Consider the following 21608-nt stretch of genomic DNA (forward strand, 5'->3'; position numbering starts at 1 on the left):
AGGCCATTCCATTCTCTAGCATGTTCAATCGTCCTTCTCGAGTTCTTATCCTGCAATATACAAGTGTTGCTATAAAAAAACATTACATGCGAGGTCTTTGGTGAGTTTTTGTGTAGAAATCATCTTGGTGAATAGTTTAGGGACATGAAGGGCATTTTTTAAGGTCATGGATGGGCTTATTTGGACCTCTCCTTGTCCAGCTGCAGTTATGAGGGTTCCATCTGCTGTGGAAATTTTCTTGTTACTAGGACATGGGGAATATGTGGAGAAGTATTTGGATAGTGGGGTCATATGATTAGTGGCTCCAAAGTCTAATATCCAGTAATGTGTGAATGGTGTATCTGAAACATTAAATCCAAAAAAGAATGGAAACTTACGAGAATATGTCAAGGAGCACGGACCTGTAGGCTTCTCCAATTTACTAAGGATGGATCTTACCTGTTCTATCTCTTCACGATTCAACTGGACAAATTCTTCACCTTGTCCATTAGCAATGTATGCTTGCCCTCCTTTTTCTGTGGGCCTCCCTTCAATCCCCATTCTCGGCCTGGAATTTTCGGTCCCCATTCTCTACTTGAGGTTTTTCCATCTTCTCCTTTCAGCCCCCATTCTCTTGAGGTCTTCTCGTCTTTCAGCCCCCATTCTCGGCTTGGGGGCTTTCCATGTAATTTCCAGCACTTTTCCCTTGTGTGGCACAGCTTGTTACAATGGGTACATCAGATCTCCTCATGTCCTTTCTCCCAGTTTTTCCTTTGATTGGCAACCATGATTGTTCCTCCTTCAGCTATCATTGTAGAGCTTTCGGTGGTTGAGGTTTCCAGAATCAGTCCTCTCCTGCTTTCTTCACTCCAGATAATGGCTACCACTTCATTAAGTCCTAGGACTTTCTCTTTTCCCAAGATTTGAATTCGGACTTGGTCATATTTAGGATTTAGACTGACCAAAAAACCATAGACCCTATCTTGTTCAATGTACTATTTTAGAATTGCCGAGTCTTCTGAACACTTTGTTTTTATAACCGGGTAGTGATCCAATTCCATCCATAGGGATTTAAGTTGATTGGCATATTCTGTAATGGACTTACTTCCATGTTTGGCAGCCACGATTTTGACCTTTACATCATAAAATTGAGCGGCATCCTTAGCCTTAGAGTAAGTTTGTTCGACTGCCTCCCAGATCTCCCTTGCTGATTTTAGAAACATTCAGGTATCACTGGTTTCTGGAACCACTGAATTCCATAACCACGCCATGATCATGGAGTCTTCTTCATCCCATGATTTGAATTTGGGATCACTCTCACTCGGTGCAGTACCAGTCAAGTGACTAATCTTTCTTTTTCCTTTCAGGATGGTCCTAATGATTTGAGACCATTTGAGGTAGTTTTTTCCATTTAACCGATAAGCAGAATGGACATTTTGCAGCTCTCCAGTGGTTTGGGATTTGTCTCCAGTTTCCAGGTTCACAACTTCAACCATAACTCCATGTAATCACGATAAGCAATGAAGGCTTGACAGTGGCGCAACAATGAAGGCTGCCGTAGATGATAAGCAATGAAGGCTTGACGGTGGTGCAGTAATAAAGGCTGCTGCAGTTTTAGGTTGAAAGTCGAGCAGCAATAAAGGCTGTGATTTGATTTGAATAAATAACATGGTCAGAGACACCCAAGGATTGGGAGCTCTGATACCATCTCAAGTTTAGAATAGAATAGAATTCTCTCTTATTATAATTATGAGGTTACTAACCTCTATATTTATACATAAGTCAGCAGTATATTTTAGGAAATACAGGCTGCTAATTCTACTGGACAAATCCCTATGATTACGGGACCAATCAAACATAAATAACGTAATAAAGACAGCACTCATCAGTTACGGAAATACAACATATTAAATAAAAAACTTCCTAAACTACTCCACGCCAATTACTACCCCGCTAATCATGGTTTTGACATTCAGTGTAGTATGATGTTCTGTTCTATAGTTAACTCCTGACCCAGTAAATGTCTGGTGTTCTCTTGCTCGGATTTTCCAACCAATCTGTCCTGAGGAAATGTATGCCTAACTCTTTTAGTTAACAAAATATGGATTGTACTTCCTTGAGTGCTATGATTTCTAGGTTTTTTTATTTAAAAATGAAGAAATACAATGTAGGGATATTGTTAACAAAATCTGAGGCCTTTCCTGATCTTCCAATGGGTTTAGTTTATCTGCATTATGTTTGCCCAGGTTTTCAAATATTATTTGTCTCTTTGGAAATGACATAAAGTAATTCGTTCTAAGAGGAGATACTTTTTTCAGATTGCGGATGCGCTTTACTACAATGCAGCACTGACTCTCAGCATATTGCAAAAGCTAGGTGTTGCATCAGAAATCTTCCATCTTTGGTTCCTGTTACTGCAACAAGTTAAGAAGAGTGGAATGCGTGCTAATTTTAAAAGGTTTATGTTTACCTTTTGTTATCACTTGTTTCCATTTTACTTTGTATGTTGATATTGTGCTTCCTTACAACAATATATAGATTGTCTAATGACAATTTGAACGTGTCTTGAGATGGAAAACTAACAACGTATGTGCAGGGAACATGAAAAGAAAGTATGCTGCCTTGGTTTGACATCATTACTGGCACTCCGTTCTGATCAATTACCGGCAGAGGCTTTAGGAAGGGTGTTCCGAGCAAATCTTGATCTTCTAGTTGCTTACAAAGATCAAGTTGCAGGTCTTATGTCTCCCTTGTCTCTGTAACTAAGTTGTAACCTTCACGGGGTTAGATTGATGTCATTTGTATCTGTTGCTTGGCCTAAACTCCTCACAGTAGTTGTTTTATAAGTGCTTAATTTTCATGTATTTTGTACTGATTGCAGAAGCTGCTAAGGAGGAAGAAGCTGAAGATGATGATGATATGGATGGTTTTCAAACTGATGACGAAGATGAGGATGGCAGTGGTTTTGACAAAGAAATGGGAGTTGATGCTGATGATGGGGATGATGCTGATACTATCACACTTCGAAAGTTGGCTGAGCAGGTATCTGAATATGATGGTCTAAAAAACATTTGCTTGCATATGAGTTCTATAATATGTCTGTATGAATGTGTGGAGGATGTGCAAGATGGATATTCCAGTAGTTCATCTTCTGTCCAGGTCATCATTTAACTTTGTCCCGGAGTATTCATTGGATTTTGAATCCCAGTTAGTTAAATTTGAAATTTGGACTAGTGAATTTAAAAAAGCGTTCATCCTTATGTGGTTTGGTTTTTGTTGAATTGTAGTTATGTCTGTAAATATATTTATTATGAAGGTCATTAGTCAACTAAGTGTAGAGAACAAATGAAAAATCTTAACGTCAAAATAATTTTTTATTTGTTAATTTTGAAACCAATCTTATATTTTAGCGGTTGTTTTTGTCGAAATATTTTATTGTTTGCATTAACTATTTAGGCTCAGCAGTCTCTTGTCACAGCTGCTGTCAATGTATAGTGGAAGCAATTCTTTTTTTCTTTTTATTCTCGATACCGTGCTTTAAGGTGTATGCACATAGTAAAACATTATGGTCCATGTCAACATTCGGGTTCATAGCTTCGTTGAGTAAGTTGATAAAAACTAGCAATTCTTTCTCCAAAATGAGTTGAACAAATGAACTAATCCGTGCCCCCTCCCCTCCCCCCACCCACAAATTATTGTACTTCATATCATCTTATAACACCGGTGTTATACTTGTTTTTGTCTTATAATTATTTGTTGGGTTACTGATCTTTATTTATAATTTATTTGTTGAATCTTTGAATTTTATTTTCATTCTGCATCTGTTGGATGTAGGCGAAGTCATTCCGGCCCAATGATGAGGACGATGATGATTCAGATGATGACTATAGTGATGATGAAGTGTTGCAGTCTCCAATTGACGAGGTTGATCCTTTTGTGTTCTTTGTGGATACAATCAAAGGTAAGCTAAAATATTTAGTGTTCCCTGTTGCCATCATAATTCTCGATGTCATCATGTGACAGACTCACCTTACAAAATAATTTTTACTGTAGTGATACAATCATCGGATCCATTGAGGTTTGAGAACCTCACCCAGACACTTGAGTTCAATTATCAAGCTCTCGCCAATGGTGTTGCCCAGCATGCCGAGCAGAGAAGGGCAGAAATTGAAAAGGAAAAGCTAGAGAAGTCAACGGCTGCTACAACTTCCTAAGCTTCTGAGTGTACATTAGTACTGTTGCTTATTTTATTCTCAAGTTCTCAGATGTTACCCATTCTTTAGGAGAGAATCAGAGGGTTGCCTGTATTTGAGGCATTTGTCAGCTTTGTGATCGCCAGTTGGGGTTTGATCATGAAGAGTTTGCAGTTTTGAAGTGCTTGGAGATCTGTGCAACGAAGCCCCCATTGACTATGGGGAGGGTGATGCATTGAGGAACTGTGGAGTGAGCGCTTTCTCCAGGTTTTAGTTCAACTTATTATTTGGTGCTTTGGGCTGTGTTTTTGGAGTAAAGTGCCCATTCTTGCCAAGACTGTGCCAACCGTATTTATGTTTCATGGATACGAGTTCTGTAATATTTGTCGCCTGTCACATAGACAGGTATGTAGGGTCGCCAATTGCTTTATTGGTAATTTTTGGTGAGGGGATGATATAAAAAATTTTGTTTTTTACACCCTTTTTCGGTCATTATTTTGGGGTTGAGAGTATAGTCCATGAGTATTGATCAATGTATCAGTTTTGGGTTATACAAAGCTTTTCATGGGTCCTATAATGCAGCATGTTGTAAAACAGTTAAGTTCACTCATTATATAATATTTTGTGGGAAGAAGCAAATCAGCTCGATTCATTATATACAATATTTTGTTTGCAATTACGATTATGCAACACCAAAATAATTGTTTTCATCAGTGTATTCATATGCAAGTTTTTAAGACAGCTGAAATCGATAATTTTAGTAATATTATAACGAATCATTGTTTTATTTGCTAAACTTGTGAGTACTGTAAAGTAAGGATTGACTTTCTTAGTATATAAATCAGATCAATCTGTGTTTGAATAATTCTAAGAAGTACGTGTAAGAAACGGTGCGCTTTATATCGCTTGTCAAATTTCCAATAAACTTACAAAGGAGTTTTCCTTCACACACGATATTATTTTAACAGATTTCAAATTAGAATATCGATCTCATATGACCTCGATTTTTCTTAGACATTAATTCGGAGTTTGATCTGATTGGTTTAATAGTCTCGAATTCTTTAAAAATCAGTTAATAAATATTTAGCTATCAATTCCTTTTTCTACTTTTCAAAAATAACTTATTTTGCATATTTATCATATTTATCTATTTAAAAATACAACATATGTTTATCTATTTAACTAAATATAAAAAGTAATCACAACAAAAAAAATAATATTATAAAAGTAATTTATATAATTAAATAAATTAATAAATTAAACATTTAAATCATTCAATTTCTTATCAATAACAATATAGTTTTTAAAAAACAAAAATTATTAACCTACATAACTAAAAATAATAAACAACTATAATAAAATGGTAGCAAAAAACTATAAAAATATACTATTAGAGAATAACAGATAGGTAATCTATGGCCTACAGTTATTTTCTTCTCTACAAGTAATATATCAAGATTTCGGGAATATTTATAAATAAATTATATGTTTTGGTAAAATATGTCGTTGAATAGTATTTTTGGATAAAAGTGGTATATTTTAAAATGAGAGAGAAAATAAAAAAAATTGTAACATTAGAAAGACCAATTGAGAGTTTTATAAAATGATTAAAATTATATTTCATTCTTATACAGTTTTTTATTTCTCTATAGCTTCCTAAACAATTTGAGAATCTTAATTTTCTTGTCTTGTTATTTTTGATATTGTATTTACTTGTTATTCAGGCCTTTTAAAATAAATCTCCGCCAACAAAACAAATCATAATTATATAAAAGCCTACATACATAAGCCTATAGTACAAGATTAAAATTCTCTCTGAAAAAAAAAATACACATTTTTAAATGCAACAGAATACTATCACAAGTTTTAAAACTTTTAATCTCTTTATAATTCTTTAATCCGAAAAATATAACATTTTAAATTAAAGTTGAAAATTGTTAACATTATCAACTTCTAAAATTTTAAACAATAACTTCTCCTACAAATTAGATGATGTTTCGGTGTAAATTTTAGAAAGAGGTACACTTAGGTGGATAGTAGAACAACCTTATGAGAGAGTGGAGAATAGGGTTTCTATGGAGTATGAATAATATGAGACAGAACATACCTTGTTGAGGTCTTGACTCTCTATTTATAAATTATTACAAGTCCAATAAAATATAAACAGAATATAAACCTAACAGAATAACATATACAATTTTACCTGGTTACTCATAAACAACTTTAATAAGATATTATTTTATTTTCAATATTTTTAATGAGATATTTTTTATTCCGGTGGACTACAAGTCCAATAATAAAAATATTCTGATGAACTACAAGTTCAATAATAAGAGTTGACCCAATTATGACCGAACATATACATGATGTTCCACATGACCCATCGGCTAATGTTTTATAACCGCTCGTCCCATATATCATACATCATCATTCAAAATCTGTTATTAATTTGCCAAAAATGACATTTTCATCAACCAAAATATTCAAATAATTTTGAATCGTATCAAAACAAAAAACAAATTTTTAATGAAAAGAATGCCATTTTTATAAGGATTTGTAACTATTTTTTAATGTATCCTTGACATTAGCACGTGATTAAAAGTACGTTCATTTAAACTCTAATAATCTAAAACCTGTTTTTACTCGTCAAATTTTAGTTTGTAGAATGTGAGATGAGTTATATTATGTCCACACAATAATACATTTTTTCGTATATTCATATCTAAATTGTGTCTAACATGATCCTAACATTACTTCAATAATGATTACATTGTACAATTAATAAAAGAAATTAAAAATAAATAAAAACTGAATAAAAAATATAAAAATTTAATTATTCAATAAAATAAAAAGTTCAATGGTACTCAATTGAGAATAAAAAAATAATTAAATTTTATTTTTATAAATATTGTGATTTTTATTTTCTATCACCCACCGATTGGATTCTCATTCTCGTGCGGGCGCGTGGACCCCAATCTCCTTTTCCTCCTTCTCCCCTCGCTGGAGTCTTCTTCACTCTCCCAACAAACACAACCCCTCGCGACGCTCGCTGCATCGCGTGACAACTACGTCCATGGAGATGCTTCCCGGGAGCAGAAGAACAATCTTCGTCTCCGCCTGCGTGTGGCTTCTTCTGTCGCTGTTACCGTCGTTGTCACCGGCGAGTGTCGTTAGCGCCACCCACGGTGTCTTCAACGTCAAGTGCAAGTACCAGGAGCGCACCCTTTCTGCCCTCAAAGCCCACGACTATCGCCGCCAGCTCTCCCTCCTCGCCGGAGTCGACCTCCCCCTCGGCGGAAGCGGCCGCCCCGACGCCGTTGGGTCCGTTCGTTGCTTCTAAGCAATTCCTTTCTTCCTATCTTCGAATTTGATTCGATCATCTTCTGAATTGATTTGTTGTGTTTGCTGTTTTTTGTTTATAGGCTTTACTATGCTAAAATTGGGATTGGAACTCCTCCGAAGAATTACTACTTGCAGGTGGACACTGGCACTGACATTATGTGGGTCAATTGCATTCAGTGCAAAGAGTGCCCCACCAGAAGTAGCCTTGGTGTAAGCTTTTCATCTTTTTAGGGTGAATACCCAGTTTGTTTCTTGGTAGTGTGAGACGTTGTCATTTAGTCTTTGAAAGTAGTGGAATTCATAAAAAAAGTCTTCGAAAACGCAATCACATTATTTTAGTCGAAAATTAAAAATATCTTATAACTTAAGGGACGATATTAACATAGTTTTAAGAACACAAATGACAATGAATAGTTGAGTTAGAAACTAAAGTCTCACTGTTGAGATTTATTTTGAATTTTCGTACTTTTAAAAGTGTATTACACTTCCGGGTAGTAAAATGCTGGTTTATCCCATGTTTTTAGTTTAGCTTTACTGCCTCCATCACTTGGCTAACGTGGTTGCCTGGGTTTATTTTGTTTCTGTGCATCATAAAATTATAATTGATTAGAACATGAGTTTAATAGATTTAATTACTCATTTTGTCCCTATACATATATAGTCTTTCCATGTTAGCTCCTACACTTACAAACTACAAATTTTAGTCGCTAAGTCGCTACATGTACACTTTTTAACTAATTTTTTTTTCTTTATACACACTCTTAATTGTAGTCCTTGCAGTTTTGGATTACAGAGACTCAACTGGATTAAAAAGTGTGTGTAGGGACCAAAATGAGTAGCTTCTAGGAGTTGGGATTAAAACGTAAAGATGTGCAGGTACAAGGAAATCAGACGATTTTAAAGATGGACACTATTACTTTGACATCCAACAAGTTTTTATACACACACTTTACATCCAGTATCTTACCCTTCAATCTCTCTTTTTCGAATTTGGATTCTGTGCTGGGTTTTCCTGTGCTGTTCCTTGCTGTGCCTTCAAAATACATTGATGGACGCCAATTTTTGATATTTTAAAATATATTGAAAATAATTTTAATATACCAAATGCTCAATAGAAGATAACACCAAAAAGCCCAGCAGAGAATCTGGACTCCTCTCTTTCTTTACAAATATAAAAGTTAACTTTTTTTAATGACTAAAATTCCCCTAAAAGTGGGTTGTCAACCAATGCATTGGAGTCAAAAAATCATTTTCCTTAGAGATAGGTGTTGTTAAAGTCTACAAAATTACCGTACATGACATATTCTGATTGGTTGACAAGTAAAAGCCTTTTACACTGTCAGGGCATGCACTATTCTTACTCTTAGAACACAGGGTTAATGTGGTATTTTTTGGGTTCACTAAGTGCTTGTTTTGGAACAATGTAGAAATCTACATTGACCGTATGTTCAGGGTGAAGTCAAGATAAAAGGAACTATTTGTTGCTTCAGAAAACCAATGAGTACAAGTCAACATGTTACCAATTACCAAACACACTATAAGTAGTTGGAGCCAAAAAGAATAAAGCACACAAGGGTGTTTTTTTCTTTGTTACATCCTCTTTAACATGCCAAAAAGTTCCTTAGATGCATTCTAGGTCTGCGAGATGATCATTCTCATACCATATATAATTTTTTATTGTGCCTTGGTAGCTATGTGAGTCAGTGTTGTCTTTTTCTGTCCTTACCATGTATGTTCTAGTTGTGTGCCTCCTCATGTTAACATTGATGTTTTTATTCATTTTTTTTTTTTTTTTGTGTGTCACAGATGGACCTTACACTCTATGACATAAAGGAGTCATCCTCTGGTCAATCTGTTCCGTGTGATCAACAGTTCTGCAAAGAGGTAAATGGAGGTCTTCTCTCCGGATGCACTACTAATGTTACCTGTCCATATCTGGAGATATATGGTGATGGGAGCTCAACTGCTGGTGACTTTGTAAAGGATATTGTACTTTACGAGCAAGTGTCTGGGGACCTTAAAACTGATTCAGCTAATGGAAGTATTATATTTGGGTGAGTTTTCATGTGGCAGTAATGCATGGTATTACTTTTAATCTGTTGCTGCTATTGGATATTAATTTCTCATGAGTAATGAACTCAAACCATGCATGCGTGTTTATAGTAATTTAACCTGATGATTTAGTTGCAAACCTGAAATACCATAATTTCTCATATATAGATATTATCTTAACATAAAGTGGATGCACTGGCCAGTGTGCAGGTATTACATTACAAATTTGGTCTAAGCCCTCACCAAAGACAAAATTAATGTTGGTGCCTGGGAAAATACTTGGCTTTGGTTGTAATTTTCAGTTGAGTAAGATTAATAGTGAGAAGAATGATGACGTTAGTACTTTTTGCAGTGTTCCAACCTGGAATTTACTGTAAGTTTATTAGCTAAGTTGTGTTATGTGAACCTTAGACTGGAAATAAATTTATGCAAAAGAGTATTGAATAATTCAGCAATTTGTCCTGTCATTGATGTATCATCAAAAACTATTTTTGTGGATTATAATTTACTGTATTTTATCTTTTAGGTTTTGGAAATGCTAAGCTTGAATTTATTATCTTTAACTGCTAAATTTTCAGTTTTATCCAACATACTGTAAATAAAATGGTTCAGTAAATACCGAGGCTTTGAATAGAACACCTAAATATATGGAACACTCCTAGAAGTGCCTTTTCTAATACCACCTGGATGTGATTCTGGAGGCAATTAGGTTGTAATGGCTTCCTGGTGATTATTATTATGTTGGATAATTTAATGTTGTGGTGCTATTTATAATTAAAATGAATACTTTGTAGGTGTGGTGCTAGACAATCTGGAGATCTAAGTTCTTCAAATGAAGAAGCACTTGACGGAATACTTGGATTTGGAAAAGCAAATTCTTCAATGATTTCACAACTTGCTTCTTCTGGCAAAGTGAAAAAGATGTTTGCTCATTGTTTAAATGGAGTAAATGGAGGTGGTATTTTTGCAATTGGGCATGTTGTGCAACCTAAAGTGAAGATGACTCCATTATTACCAGACCAGTATGCCATTCATTTAATACATTTCGGAATTAGATTACTTTTTCTTAGGTTGTTATTAATAACTCTTTTGGGGATTAGTTCTTTAGTTTTCTTATCATGTTTTTTGTTAGTGTCCATCCACATTATATTTTTGGCAGATATTGTAGTATGTTTTGTGATGACAGAACACCGTTTTTTAATCTTTAATTTGGGCTAATATAACCCTAAAACTAGCTCATGAGGCAAGGATTTCCCAAACCTTTATAAGCTCTACTTTAGCCATATCTACAGTTGTGGGATCTCAATAGCTTCCATTGATTGTCACACACAAATAGTTTCTAATTCACATTTTAGCTTGTTGATTATTATCATTAGTGGTTTATATTGCCTAAGATTTTTGAATCATACAGAAAGTCCTCCCAATTGTACTTAATAAAGTTTACTTTCTCGAAAACTTAAATTCCATGTGTGTAGTGACTATGCAATTTCTTTTACACAACTAAGCCAGATCCTTCACATGAGTTCTGTGTTACCATAGAACCTATATGATGCGTTTGAATTACTAAACCTTGCATCTTGTTTACTTAACACTACTAAATGCATCTTTCTCTTTTCTGTTAGTCTTGTTTGATTTTAGCTGTCTTATCACGTGAACAACATTTATCTATAATCTAGCTTGTCCCCTCTAGATGGTGAGTAGAGACTTCTGGTAAAGACATTGGTGACATCTCTCAACGTCTACACTCTAAATGGTGTTTGTAGGCTTTTTTGGTTTAAAAGATTATTTAATGTCTGACGCTTAGGTATCATGGGTATTTAGTATGTAAAACTGTAATTTGAATGTGAAGTGAATCTGATTTTAGTTGATCATGGCTGTTGGATTTTCTAATGGTGCAAAAGGAAGTGAAGTTTCATTGTTTTTCAGCAGCTTTCTACTATAAAAGCCATAACATTCTTCCTCCATATTCTAAGCAGAAAACTAGACATCTTTGATAAACGTTCATATCCATGCTTGATATGCTGGACTTTGGTCAATTTCTTTATGAACAGATAGTTATGTTTACTATTATTAGAATTGACATCTGATGGGCTGAATCAACCTTGGAAGCTTGCCCAAGTCATTATAACTAGTATTTAAGCCATAAATGTAGGTACTGTTTGGCCCAACTTTTCTTTTGGCTTTTCTTCCCCTTAAAAGGAGAAGTTTAGCCAAACACAAGCTCTTAAAAAGATGAGGACCTTAATTTTAATAAAGGAAAAAAGGGAGGAAAAATAGCTTTTAGAAAAAATGCTAACTACAGTAGTTTTTACTAATGAGCTGCATTCCTTAGTCTCCTCCCATTCTTCCTGAACTAATTGATGATGTGGAACAATGAATCAAATCTTTTTGCTTAGGAGTTTTTAAGGCATGAGTACCAAACAACTTCTACTTTTTTAAACTTCTTATTTTTAGCTTTAACTTTAGAGTAGCTTTTAAGTAAATAGTAAGCTGGGTCAAACATAACCTTAACTAATGTGATCTTAATAAATTTGATACTTGTTGTCTCTCTTCTAAGATATTGGTTTACAGAAATCTATATTTTGAGAAAATATGACATTTAAACACTTGTTTTAGGCCACACTACAGTGTCAATATGACAGCAGTTCAAGTTGGCCAAACTTTCCTTAGTCTATCAATAGATGCTTCAGCACAAGGGGACGGAAAAGGGACAATAATTGACAGTGGTACAACCTTGGCCTATCTGCCTGAAGGGATTTATGAGCCGCTAGTATCCAAGGTAAATAAAAGTGTTGTAAATATCATAAACGTTCAGGAGGTGAAATATCTCTAAATTTCTTTAAATAATTGTTTTCCTTCCTCTTTATTATTATTGTTTCCTTTTTATGCGGTAGACATTTACCCTAGAAAAGGGAGATCACTGAATGTACAAAATACACAATCAATATACAGTATATATATATATATATTTTATTTTATTTTTATAACTGAAAGTCTTATGTTCTCTACATTACTGAATTTACATAACAGTTTATCATACAGTTGTCTGAATTGCTTTCCCTTGTTAGATCATTTCTCAGCAAACTGGTCTAAAAGTTCAGACTCTCCATGACGAGTATACATGCTTTCAATATTCTGAGAGGTAAGATGCATATCGAGTATATTCATTAATGCTCATACTGTACTCATACTATAGCTGGGGGTTTAACACTTTTTTTTTTGTTGAACACACATCTGAAAAGACATGTGCATGCATGTATATTGCATGTAAATGGTGTGTTGTTGTTGGCTGGGAACAAGCTCAGGTGTTTTGGTAGCTTACTTTGGTATAGTTTCTTTGTTGTATGGTTAGTTTTGGAAGGAAGGGCCTAAGTATTGTGGTTTTGATAATGGTGGTTTTTCCAAACTGTTATAATTTCTCTTAATTGCGGTGTTCATGGTGTGTAGCATGTCACAAAAGTGGCAGGGAGGTGAGTGCTTGTCTATTCTTCCTAAGGTAGAATTGCTCTTCAACAATGTGTGGTAAAGTAATAAAATGATTGGAGGAAAACAGATCAAAAAGTGGTTTTGACTTTTGACAAATTCTATTCTACTTTGATCTCCTTTGAAATTTTTCTGGTGATAAATCTTTTCTGAAAAGGGTGAAATCACCACTAAGTTAACCAGACCAGCTCCTCTACTATGAACTCTGTTCTTCACTCACTCATTTCATGTTTTATTTTTAACTGGTCACTATCCTTCAATATGGCAATTGTAATGCCATGTTGGCATTGTTTAAGCTTTCTGTCATGAGCATTGGCTTCTCTACTGGTTGTTGGTGTTTGAACCTATATTCCCGAATCTTCTAGTAGCTTTTTTGTGTCATAGCAAGTTTTCCAGGATCGGACCGTTCACTTTCCACTTCTAAATTGTGCTTGGAAAATTTTTCCTGTTCCCTTTCATAGATTTTCCAATTTGGTAGATGTCTTATCCTTCTATTTCCATTTTGGTAGATGTGTTTTCCTCTTGTAGGACACAGTAACGATTGTATGTTCTGAAATTTCTTCTTATAGTTCTGTTGCTGGTTTTAAAGTATTGGTTCACAAATTGTTTTATGATATTTATTGATTAGCTAATTCTTACCTTAATCTGCGATACCTGGTTTGTGGTTTTATGTCTTTGTTGGTTTGCTCTGTTGTACTGAATTGTATTGCTTTTGTCTTTTTGTTAGTGGTGTCATCTTTAGACCTTGATGATTTCCTACCCTCTCTCTGTATCCTTTTTTTTTCTGACAATTTTTTTCTTGATAATAACAATAATAACAACATTAACGTGCAGTCTATATTACATGTTAAAGGAGATTGTCTAGGAAATCTTTGGGTTTGTAGTCTATTTGCCATTTCAAATCTTATTCTTGTACTGGAAAGACTTTTGGAAACCACTCAATCACTAATTAAAGATGACCAATTTACATGATTCATTAATGTTATGCATTGAAAACAACTACAAATTAATACATTATTACTGTGCTTGACAATACATTTTTCAGATATTATGTTTAGTGGTTATGTTTTTGAAATATTAAGTTCTTAATTTTTTGATGTTTTAGTCATTTCAACATGACACTGTTAATGTAGCAATTATGCAACTTTTTCAAAGTTTAAAATTTTTTAATATAAAAAGTCTAATTTTCAAGTACTATAGCCACAATAACACTTTATTACAAAAAGTTAAACAATATTGCATCATATTATTTGAATTTTAATGTTAAAAATGTTTTAAATTTACTCCTTGCAACAAAACAAATTTGTTCCATTTTTCATTATTTATGGCTTCTAATTTTATTAGATTTCTTTTCAAAGGAGATCCCATCTCTAGTTGTAGTTAAATACAATTTTTTTTGTAATCCACATTGATGAAATATTCTAATTGTTTTTTTTGCAAATTCTCTTCTTAATCCTAATATACCAATTTATTTTTGTTTTCATTTTTAAACAATCTTAGCTAGTCTTGTTTTGTGCTGTGTTCAATTTTTTTAAACGATTCATGTCACAAATGAATTAAATATTAATATAAAATTTGAAAATTTGTTCATTTTCGTGTTAATCAATCAAACAGTTCTTGATCTCAAAATGGATAATTTAATAAATAGGTACTTTTTTGAAGGTGTTAGTAGATACTTTCATAAATATCTCGTGATTTATATTCAAAACAAGATTCAGTTTTTACTTCAGTAACATTTACAAAGTGAAATCAATTTTATCTACTTATATTTTCTGAATTTTTTAGGAAATAGATATCATATTACAAGATTTCATGTGAAACTGTATGCAATATTAATTCTAAAGTATTCAATAATTATATCTTTTTTTAACTCATTATGTGTGGTACCTTGATAATAATTCTTCATTTTACGTTTAGAACAGTTTGTATCTAGTTATAGATAAATAATTTTTTCATCGGGTTATATTATGTTTCATTATTTTTTTCTCATATTTTGATTCATTCATCTTTTATAATAATGTCTTTGGTACTTTCTAAAAAATTTACGATTTGAAAATACCACATTTATTTAATTTAATTTTACGGTTCAAGGTGCAGGAAATATGCTGCTAGTAAGGTATAAAGGCATTTGTCTCCCACACTGCTATCGACTATGTTAAGATAAAATGTATTTTTTCGTTAAGGTGTAAACTTATATTATTTTTGGAGAATTAACCTATAAATTGTGTCGCATGATTCTAATAAATGATATACGAACTCTGCTATGACTTCTGGATTTGACTGATGCCTTCCATGACGTTTCGTCAGTTAAAGTTACAATATTTTGTAGATTTAGTTTTATGCACTTTCTCATTGAGTATGTATTGTTGGAGTGCTTTGGTAACTGGACTGCCCCCTTTGTATACGCTATGCCTTTATGTCTGTATCAGTTTCATTCCCGGATGTAATGGCTACTGTATTTATTGTTGCAGTGTTGATGATGGATTTCCAGCTGTCACATTTTATTTTGAAAATGGACTCTCGTTAAAGGTTTATCCACATGATTACTTATTTCTCTCTGTAAGTATATTGCAAGTCTACTTGATCTTTCTTTTGTTGTGGTATATGAGAGTTTTATTTGGCTTGTTTTTGGACCTATTGTTGTCAGCCTTCTGTCGTTATTTGTTGTTTATGCCTCATTTTGGTTACCCGTTTCTCAAGTATAGCGTTTAGTTGTGTTTGGGTCTGCATTCCAACTACAATTACTGATTATGGTTTTAGAATGCCTGGCTGTAGTATAGGATAGGACAGAACGACACATAACTTTGGGTTCTATAATCAGCATGACATCTTTTAATTAATATTTTGAATTTGTTTTTATGATCGTGCTTTTGGAACTCTGGTATTTGCTACTTGTGCGTTTCAATAATGTCATAAATTTGTGTAAAACACTTTTCTGTTGAATGTGCTTTGGGTGGATTGCATTTGGACAAATGATGCTGTTTGTTCACCTAAAAGTAATATTGTTGGAATACACTATTTGGATGTATATACCCTGTAAAAAGAATTTAAGTGTGAAAGTAAGTTTATCAAAAAAAAAAAAATACATTACAAACTGGTCCAATTCTTTTGTCCCCAACTATAACCCAACTGCGTAGTGCCCTAACAGTAACTGTATTCTGGACTTAAGTAAGTTAAAGTTGCTTCTACCTAAAGTCTCCACAGTGCATATTAAAAACCTTTTGTATTCCATCTACACCGAACTTATTTTTGAGTTCCGGAATGAGTTCTGGAGTTGCAAATGCAACACAGACAAGATTATCTTTTCTTAGCCATATTAACCATTATTTTGTCATTTTAGATTCTCATAGTAGTTTTTAAAATTATTTTTCAAAACACTCGGTAATTAATATGCAGTACTTCTGAGCATTTTTTTTTTGTCAAAGATTTTTATATTCAAAATCTTTATATACCATACTATGAATTAAATACTGATCTGCATCTGCAGGGAGATTTCTGGTGTATTGGTTGGCAAAATAGTGGGACACAATCAAGAGATAACAAAAATATGACCTTATTAGGAGGTATTCTCTTCAGATCTTTTTCTGTACCTGTAAACATTTGCTGCTAATTTTCTGAACACTGCTTCCAGCTTTAGAATGTGTCTGCCATAGCCATTATAAGAGGGAAGAAAGGTTGAATTTTGTAACAGCACTTTGGGATGTAATATTTTTTTAACCTGGTTAAATCTGATGTCTGAAATAAACAAGACAAATACACCGTAAATTGATCATATATCATCACGTGAACCTCTGAATGGGCCAACTACTTTTTCCAGAGGTGAAACCTGACCACTTGAAAGTGAAACTTGAAATTTTAATCAAACAAATGCGTTTTCTGGCTCTTTTGGTGAATTACCAAAACAATAAAGTGCTAGTGGCCTTCTCCTGTTTATGTTGGGATTTTACTTTGGGGCCTGGGCCTTTAGCCAGATTTTTGCCCCGCTAGTGTTGAATACTTTGTGTCATACCAACTTAAATTTCCTATTGAGTCTGATGTGGAACAAATGTTTATGTACTGGAGATAAAATTGATAGGTACTTTACAACCTAAATATTCTGATAAATGTATTATTTTATTGGTGGAAGAATTTTCCTGGTAATTTTTTTTTTTCTTGATGTAAATTATAGCGAAATTATTATCAGTAATCATTTTAGATTTCCGGTCTTCAGCTACATCTATATATTTATTTGTTGCAGATTTAGTGCTTTCAAATAAACTTGTCTTCTACGACCTTGAAAATCAGGCTATTGGATGGACCGAGTACAACTGTGAGTATCATATCTTAGTTCTTCATGATATTCACTAGTTTAAATATTTTAACAATGAAAATGAAAATATAAAATATTTGTAGATTTTTGTGGAAACATCTATAATGAAAGTAAAAGTAAATTACATAGACATTTCTAGATGATACTCTCTTTTTTCTTAATATTAGTTTAATTTCAGATTGGTTAGTTATGCATAATGGATGAGTTATACATAAGATGATTAGTGGGTTATAAAACAAGTTTACTTTTAAGAAGGGCGAAGAAAATTTGAAGAAATGAATTTGAAATGACTTATATTATTACTTGGTTTTGATAATTGGTCATTTAAAAATATTTTTGATGGTGTATCTCAGGTTCTTCAAGCATTAAAGTGAAGGATGAGCGCACAGGAACGGTCCATTTAGTTGGTTTCCACTACATTTCTTTTGCATGCGTTTTAAACATCAACGGATTGATGATCTTGTTTCTACTTGCTCTGCTACATACTCTGGTTTATTGAAACAGAACAGCAAATACATATACTAAAGTCAAAATTATGGCAACAGGATTTGGAAATAGAAAGGACAAAAAATGCTAAGTGAGAAATTGAGTTTTCAGGAACTTGCATGATTTTTGAATGTAATCTTCAAGGGAGATTAGGACACTGACCATTGGGAACCTTCGCTGTGGGTCAAATTTTTCATCCCAATCCCCATGGTGAATTTGTAAATTGCAACCACCAATTGTATATGTTATTAGACTTAGCTTCGCTCTCAATGCCAAATGTATAATTTTCATGCGACAACCTACGCATGTAACGCAACTTTTAATGCAAATATTTTAGTTATTGTTGACCATTCTGTGTTAGCTATTGGATTTCTATTATATTAAAATAATACAAGTCTATAGAACCTTCAATTGAAATGCCCTTTTAATTTAATTTTCAACCTCATGTAATAATAATATTCAGGGTTTCACTTACTCTATCAGTCCTTTAACGGTTCTGTTTTCATGAGATTTCATTTGATTAAACAATTTATGCAATCTCTTAGAATATTTATTTGAGCTATCTTTTTCTTTCATTATTTTCATCATCAAAGTCTCTTTTAAAATATTGAAGCTTCACTGTTTTTAAATTTGAAATAATATTTATAATCATTTGAATTAGTTTATCTATTAATTTTATGTGACTTTTCAAAATAGGATTTTATACACAAACAATTACCTATTTTATTATGACAATCAATTAAACATCTTAACCATAGTTATAATTAGCAACCAAAATAAGGAGTAGAACCAAAATGAAAAAGGAAAATCTACTTAAATTGTTATTTTCTAAGTCACTTCCTTTTATTGCAGAATAATTGAAGCACTTTGTAAGTTATTTTCAACTGAAAAGCTACTTGAATAATCATGTTCTCTAGTCCAAAAGGTATAATTTCTCTCTTGTTTTACTCTTCTTAATTGGTATCAAAACAAAATTCTAAAGCTCTCTTACCACATCTCAAAAAAGAATTGTTAAATTTTTTTTTTCTTGTTTAAAACTGTTTTCTACAGTGTTCTAGTGAATATCATATAAGAATCTTACTTGAAGGTAATAATTGTTTCTCCTATAATATGGCTACTTTTAGTTTCACACACATGTATTTAAATCTATAATTCTTTAAAATACAACAATATAAATAAAAATAAAAAATAAATTAGAAAATAAAATAAATAGATAAAAAAGAAAAATAAGTTTCATGCACATGTGAAAGTAAAATATATATATAAAAGAACATTTAAAATAGAAAAGGACTAAAAAAATTAACTTTGGATCCACTCTATTTTTTATTTAATTTAAATCGTTTTAAATTAAACATCACCCACTTCAATAGCTTTTTTTTATTCCAATTTTTGGTAGATAATACAATGCTTTCTTTTTTATTCCAAATTTTGGCTGTTAATACATTGCTTTCTTCTAATGGTGATATTTACATGACATTCACATTGTCACTTGATAAAAAATAATTTAAAAAAAATGAAAATACTACAAACTAACGTTTGATATATATATTTAATGTAAATATAAAGAAATGATCTTTAATTACTAATTTGGTCTTATTCTAAAAAGAAATAACATTACTTCATTTTAAAAGAAAAATTATAACTAAATTAAATATAAAACATTCACATTGACACGTGCACATTAAGTGAAACTTCATTATTATAACATAAATAATAACTAAACACGTGTGAAATATTAAAAAGTAAAATAAAAATAAATAAATTGAAAATACATATTGACATGTATAGGTACGTGCTAATGCCAAATATAATAAAAATAACGTAATTGGATTAATTTTACAAATAAGAAAACTTAATTAAATTAAATAAAAATAGGACCTAATTAAATCATTCAAACTTAGGACAAAAAATGATTGGGAAAGAATGAAGGAGAGAAAAAATTAAATTATTCCAATAATGAGAGAGAGAATAAAAATAAAATGAAAATTAATTATATTATTTATTATTAATATTTTTATTTGTTTTTTATTTTGATGATAGTATTTTATTATTATAAAAAATATTAAAAGTTGATAAAATCATTAATTGTATAATTTATCATTCATATATAAAGTAAATATGAATATAAAGATTATATCGTTAATTATAGCAATATTTATGAATTAATTCATCATATTAAAAAAATTTAATGGAAATGTTTTATCATTAGTGAAAAAAAAGTTGGGTGTTTCTTTTTGCCTTTTCGTAATTATATGTATTATTTTTGAAACTTCATTTATTTTTTCTTGCCTTCTAACTTTTCCTCTACACACAGAGAGACCCTCCTTTGAGTTCATAATCTTATTTTCTCATTCTTCAAACAATTTTACCTCTTTGGTCCTTGTTTTGGATGATGGACCCAAGACACTATTGCACTTCCTGACGTGCCGATGGTACAAATTAACTCACCTGAATATGGTGTTTGTGAAGATTCTCACTCTTATACCCGAGCAGCTGCGACCTACAAGTTAGCACTCCGATGATCAAGTCAGCAGGATCACAATGATAATAAGGTAATAATGAGTAAAAATTTGATCCCTTTACCTGACTGCTTACCCCCATATTTATAGACGTTGAGTCTGGATTTGGACTATAACCATTTGTGCGTAGTGGCCCATAATCCCGTAAGATTCGCCCAGTAGCGTAACTACCGGTAACGTGCCCTCATATCTCGCCAAAACTTTTGCACTTGTCTCTGCTTATCTTTTCTCAACTTCCCTTGAATTCCAATCACAACACGCATGTGCCGACCATACCACCAGTATGCCCGATCACACCATCGGTGTGCCCGATCACATCACCGGTGTGCCCGATCACCCCAATCCATTCGGTCCCCCTATCATACAGTCCTCAACAAACCAATTAATTAATCAAACAGAGCTTGAAAATATATCTCCCTTTAACATAAGAATGAAGTTTTACATTATCGTGAAATCAAATGATCAAGAAAGAAAAATAAGTTAGACATGTATCCTTCTAATTTCAAATTTGAAGAATAGGAAACATTACCACTCACAAAAATAATGAAAAAAATTTATGAGGAAGTTAAGGAAGCAAATTTTTTTATCATGTAAAATCCACAAGTCTCCTAATAATAAAATTGTTAAAAATGAAATTCGGAATATTGTTGGTGTAATACGTGCTTTTACAATGAGATATTAATTGGATGTAAAATGCAATAAAAATTGTTTTAAGTTTTTATGACGAATATGAAAATCTATGTCATAATAGGTTAGTTATGACAGATAGAAATATCTATATTATAAAACTCATATTATGACGAAGCTATGTTATAATAAATTTGAACTGATAAGTAAAATTTTGTCGTGATACAATATGCTAAATTTATTGGTATTTTTCATAAAAAGCACACATACTTATTATAACTACCAGAATTGTGATGTCAATTAACCTGTTATTATAGATCATGCATGTAAACTAATTAAGCCGTATGTAAATAAACATTTTTTTATCAACATAAATGACAATCTAAAAAAGTGATTAAATTAAAATGATCTTATTCTTTATTTCAAAAACATGATTAAACATTTTATACAATCTAAAAATATAAATAATATATATATAAATATAAATATATATATATATATATATATATATATATATATATATATATAAAATGTGGTAGACTGCTTTTATTTTTTAAACCAATTTTATAAGATGAAATCGGGTTTTAAAAAATTGATTTTGCGGGATTTGATAATATT

At 32.2% G+C, this 21608-nt stretch overlaps 2 protein-coding genes across 3 annotated transcripts in view; both read left to right on the forward strand.

Annotated features, from left to right (window-relative positions):
- The window catches only part of LOC106759167 (importin beta-like SAD2), a 28845-nt gene extending 24011 nt beyond the window's left edge, over window positions 1–4834 (forward strand). The window contains exons 18-22 of the mRNA XM_014642189.2: window positions 2298–2437; window positions 2576–2715; window positions 2861–3021; window positions 3814–3940; window positions 4033–4834. Coding sequence (XP_014497675.1) covers window positions 2298–2437; window positions 2576–2715; window positions 2861–3021; window positions 3814–3940; window positions 4033–4193 — 729 coding nt within the window. The 3' untranslated portion in view covers window positions 4194–4834. The remainder of the gene's footprint in view (window positions 1–2297; window positions 2438–2575; window positions 2716–2860; window positions 3022–3813; window positions 3941–4032) is intronic.
- Window positions 4835–7095: 2261 nt separating this feature from the next.
- Window positions 7096–18194, forward strand: LOC106759402 (aspartic proteinase-like protein 2). 2 transcript variants are annotated; one of them, XM_022780071.1, is made up of 10 exons: window positions 7096–7493; window positions 7595–7724; window positions 9321–9568; window positions 10361–10636; window positions 12183–12345; window positions 12635–12708; window positions 15521–15608; window positions 16537–16612; window positions 17287–17358; window positions 17712–18194. In XM_022780071.1, the coding sequence occupies exons 1-10, from the start codon at window positions 7246–7248 to the stop codon at window positions 17855–17857; spliced, it is 1521 nt and encodes a 506-aa protein (XP_022635792.1). In that variant the 5' UTR covers window positions 7096–7245; the 3' UTR covers window positions 17858–18194. The 2 variants fall into 2 exon arrangements, with proteins under 2 accessions (XP_022635792.1, XP_014498046.1); XM_014642560.2 differs by having other exon boundaries at window positions 7097–7493; window positions 10361–10588.
- Window positions 18195–21608: the final 3414 nt, after the last annotated feature.

This window comes from Vigna radiata, chromosome 4 (genome assembly GCF_000741045.1).
Source record: "Vigna radiata var. radiata cultivar VC1973A chromosome 4, Vradiata_ver6, whole genome shotgun sequence".
NCBI lineage: Eukaryota > Viridiplantae > Streptophyta > Magnoliopsida > Fabales > Fabaceae > Vigna > Vigna radiata.

What these genes read in the sequence shown, in the direction of transcription:
- LOC106759402 (XM_022780071.1), top strand. Translation starts at nt 7,246, where the DNA reads ATGGAGATGCTTCCCGGGAGCAGAAGAACAATCTTCGTCTCCGCCTGC. An exon ending in GGCCGCCCCGACGCCGTTGG is followed by an intron (nt 7,494 to 7,594) that starts GTCCGTTCGTTG and finishes TTTTGTTTATAG; the next exon opens with GCTTTACTATGCTAAAATTG. An exon ending in AATGGAAGTATTATATTTGG is followed by an intron (nt 9,569 to 10,360) that starts GTGAGTTTTCAT and finishes AATACTTTGTAG; the next exon opens with GTGTGGTGCTAGACAATCTG.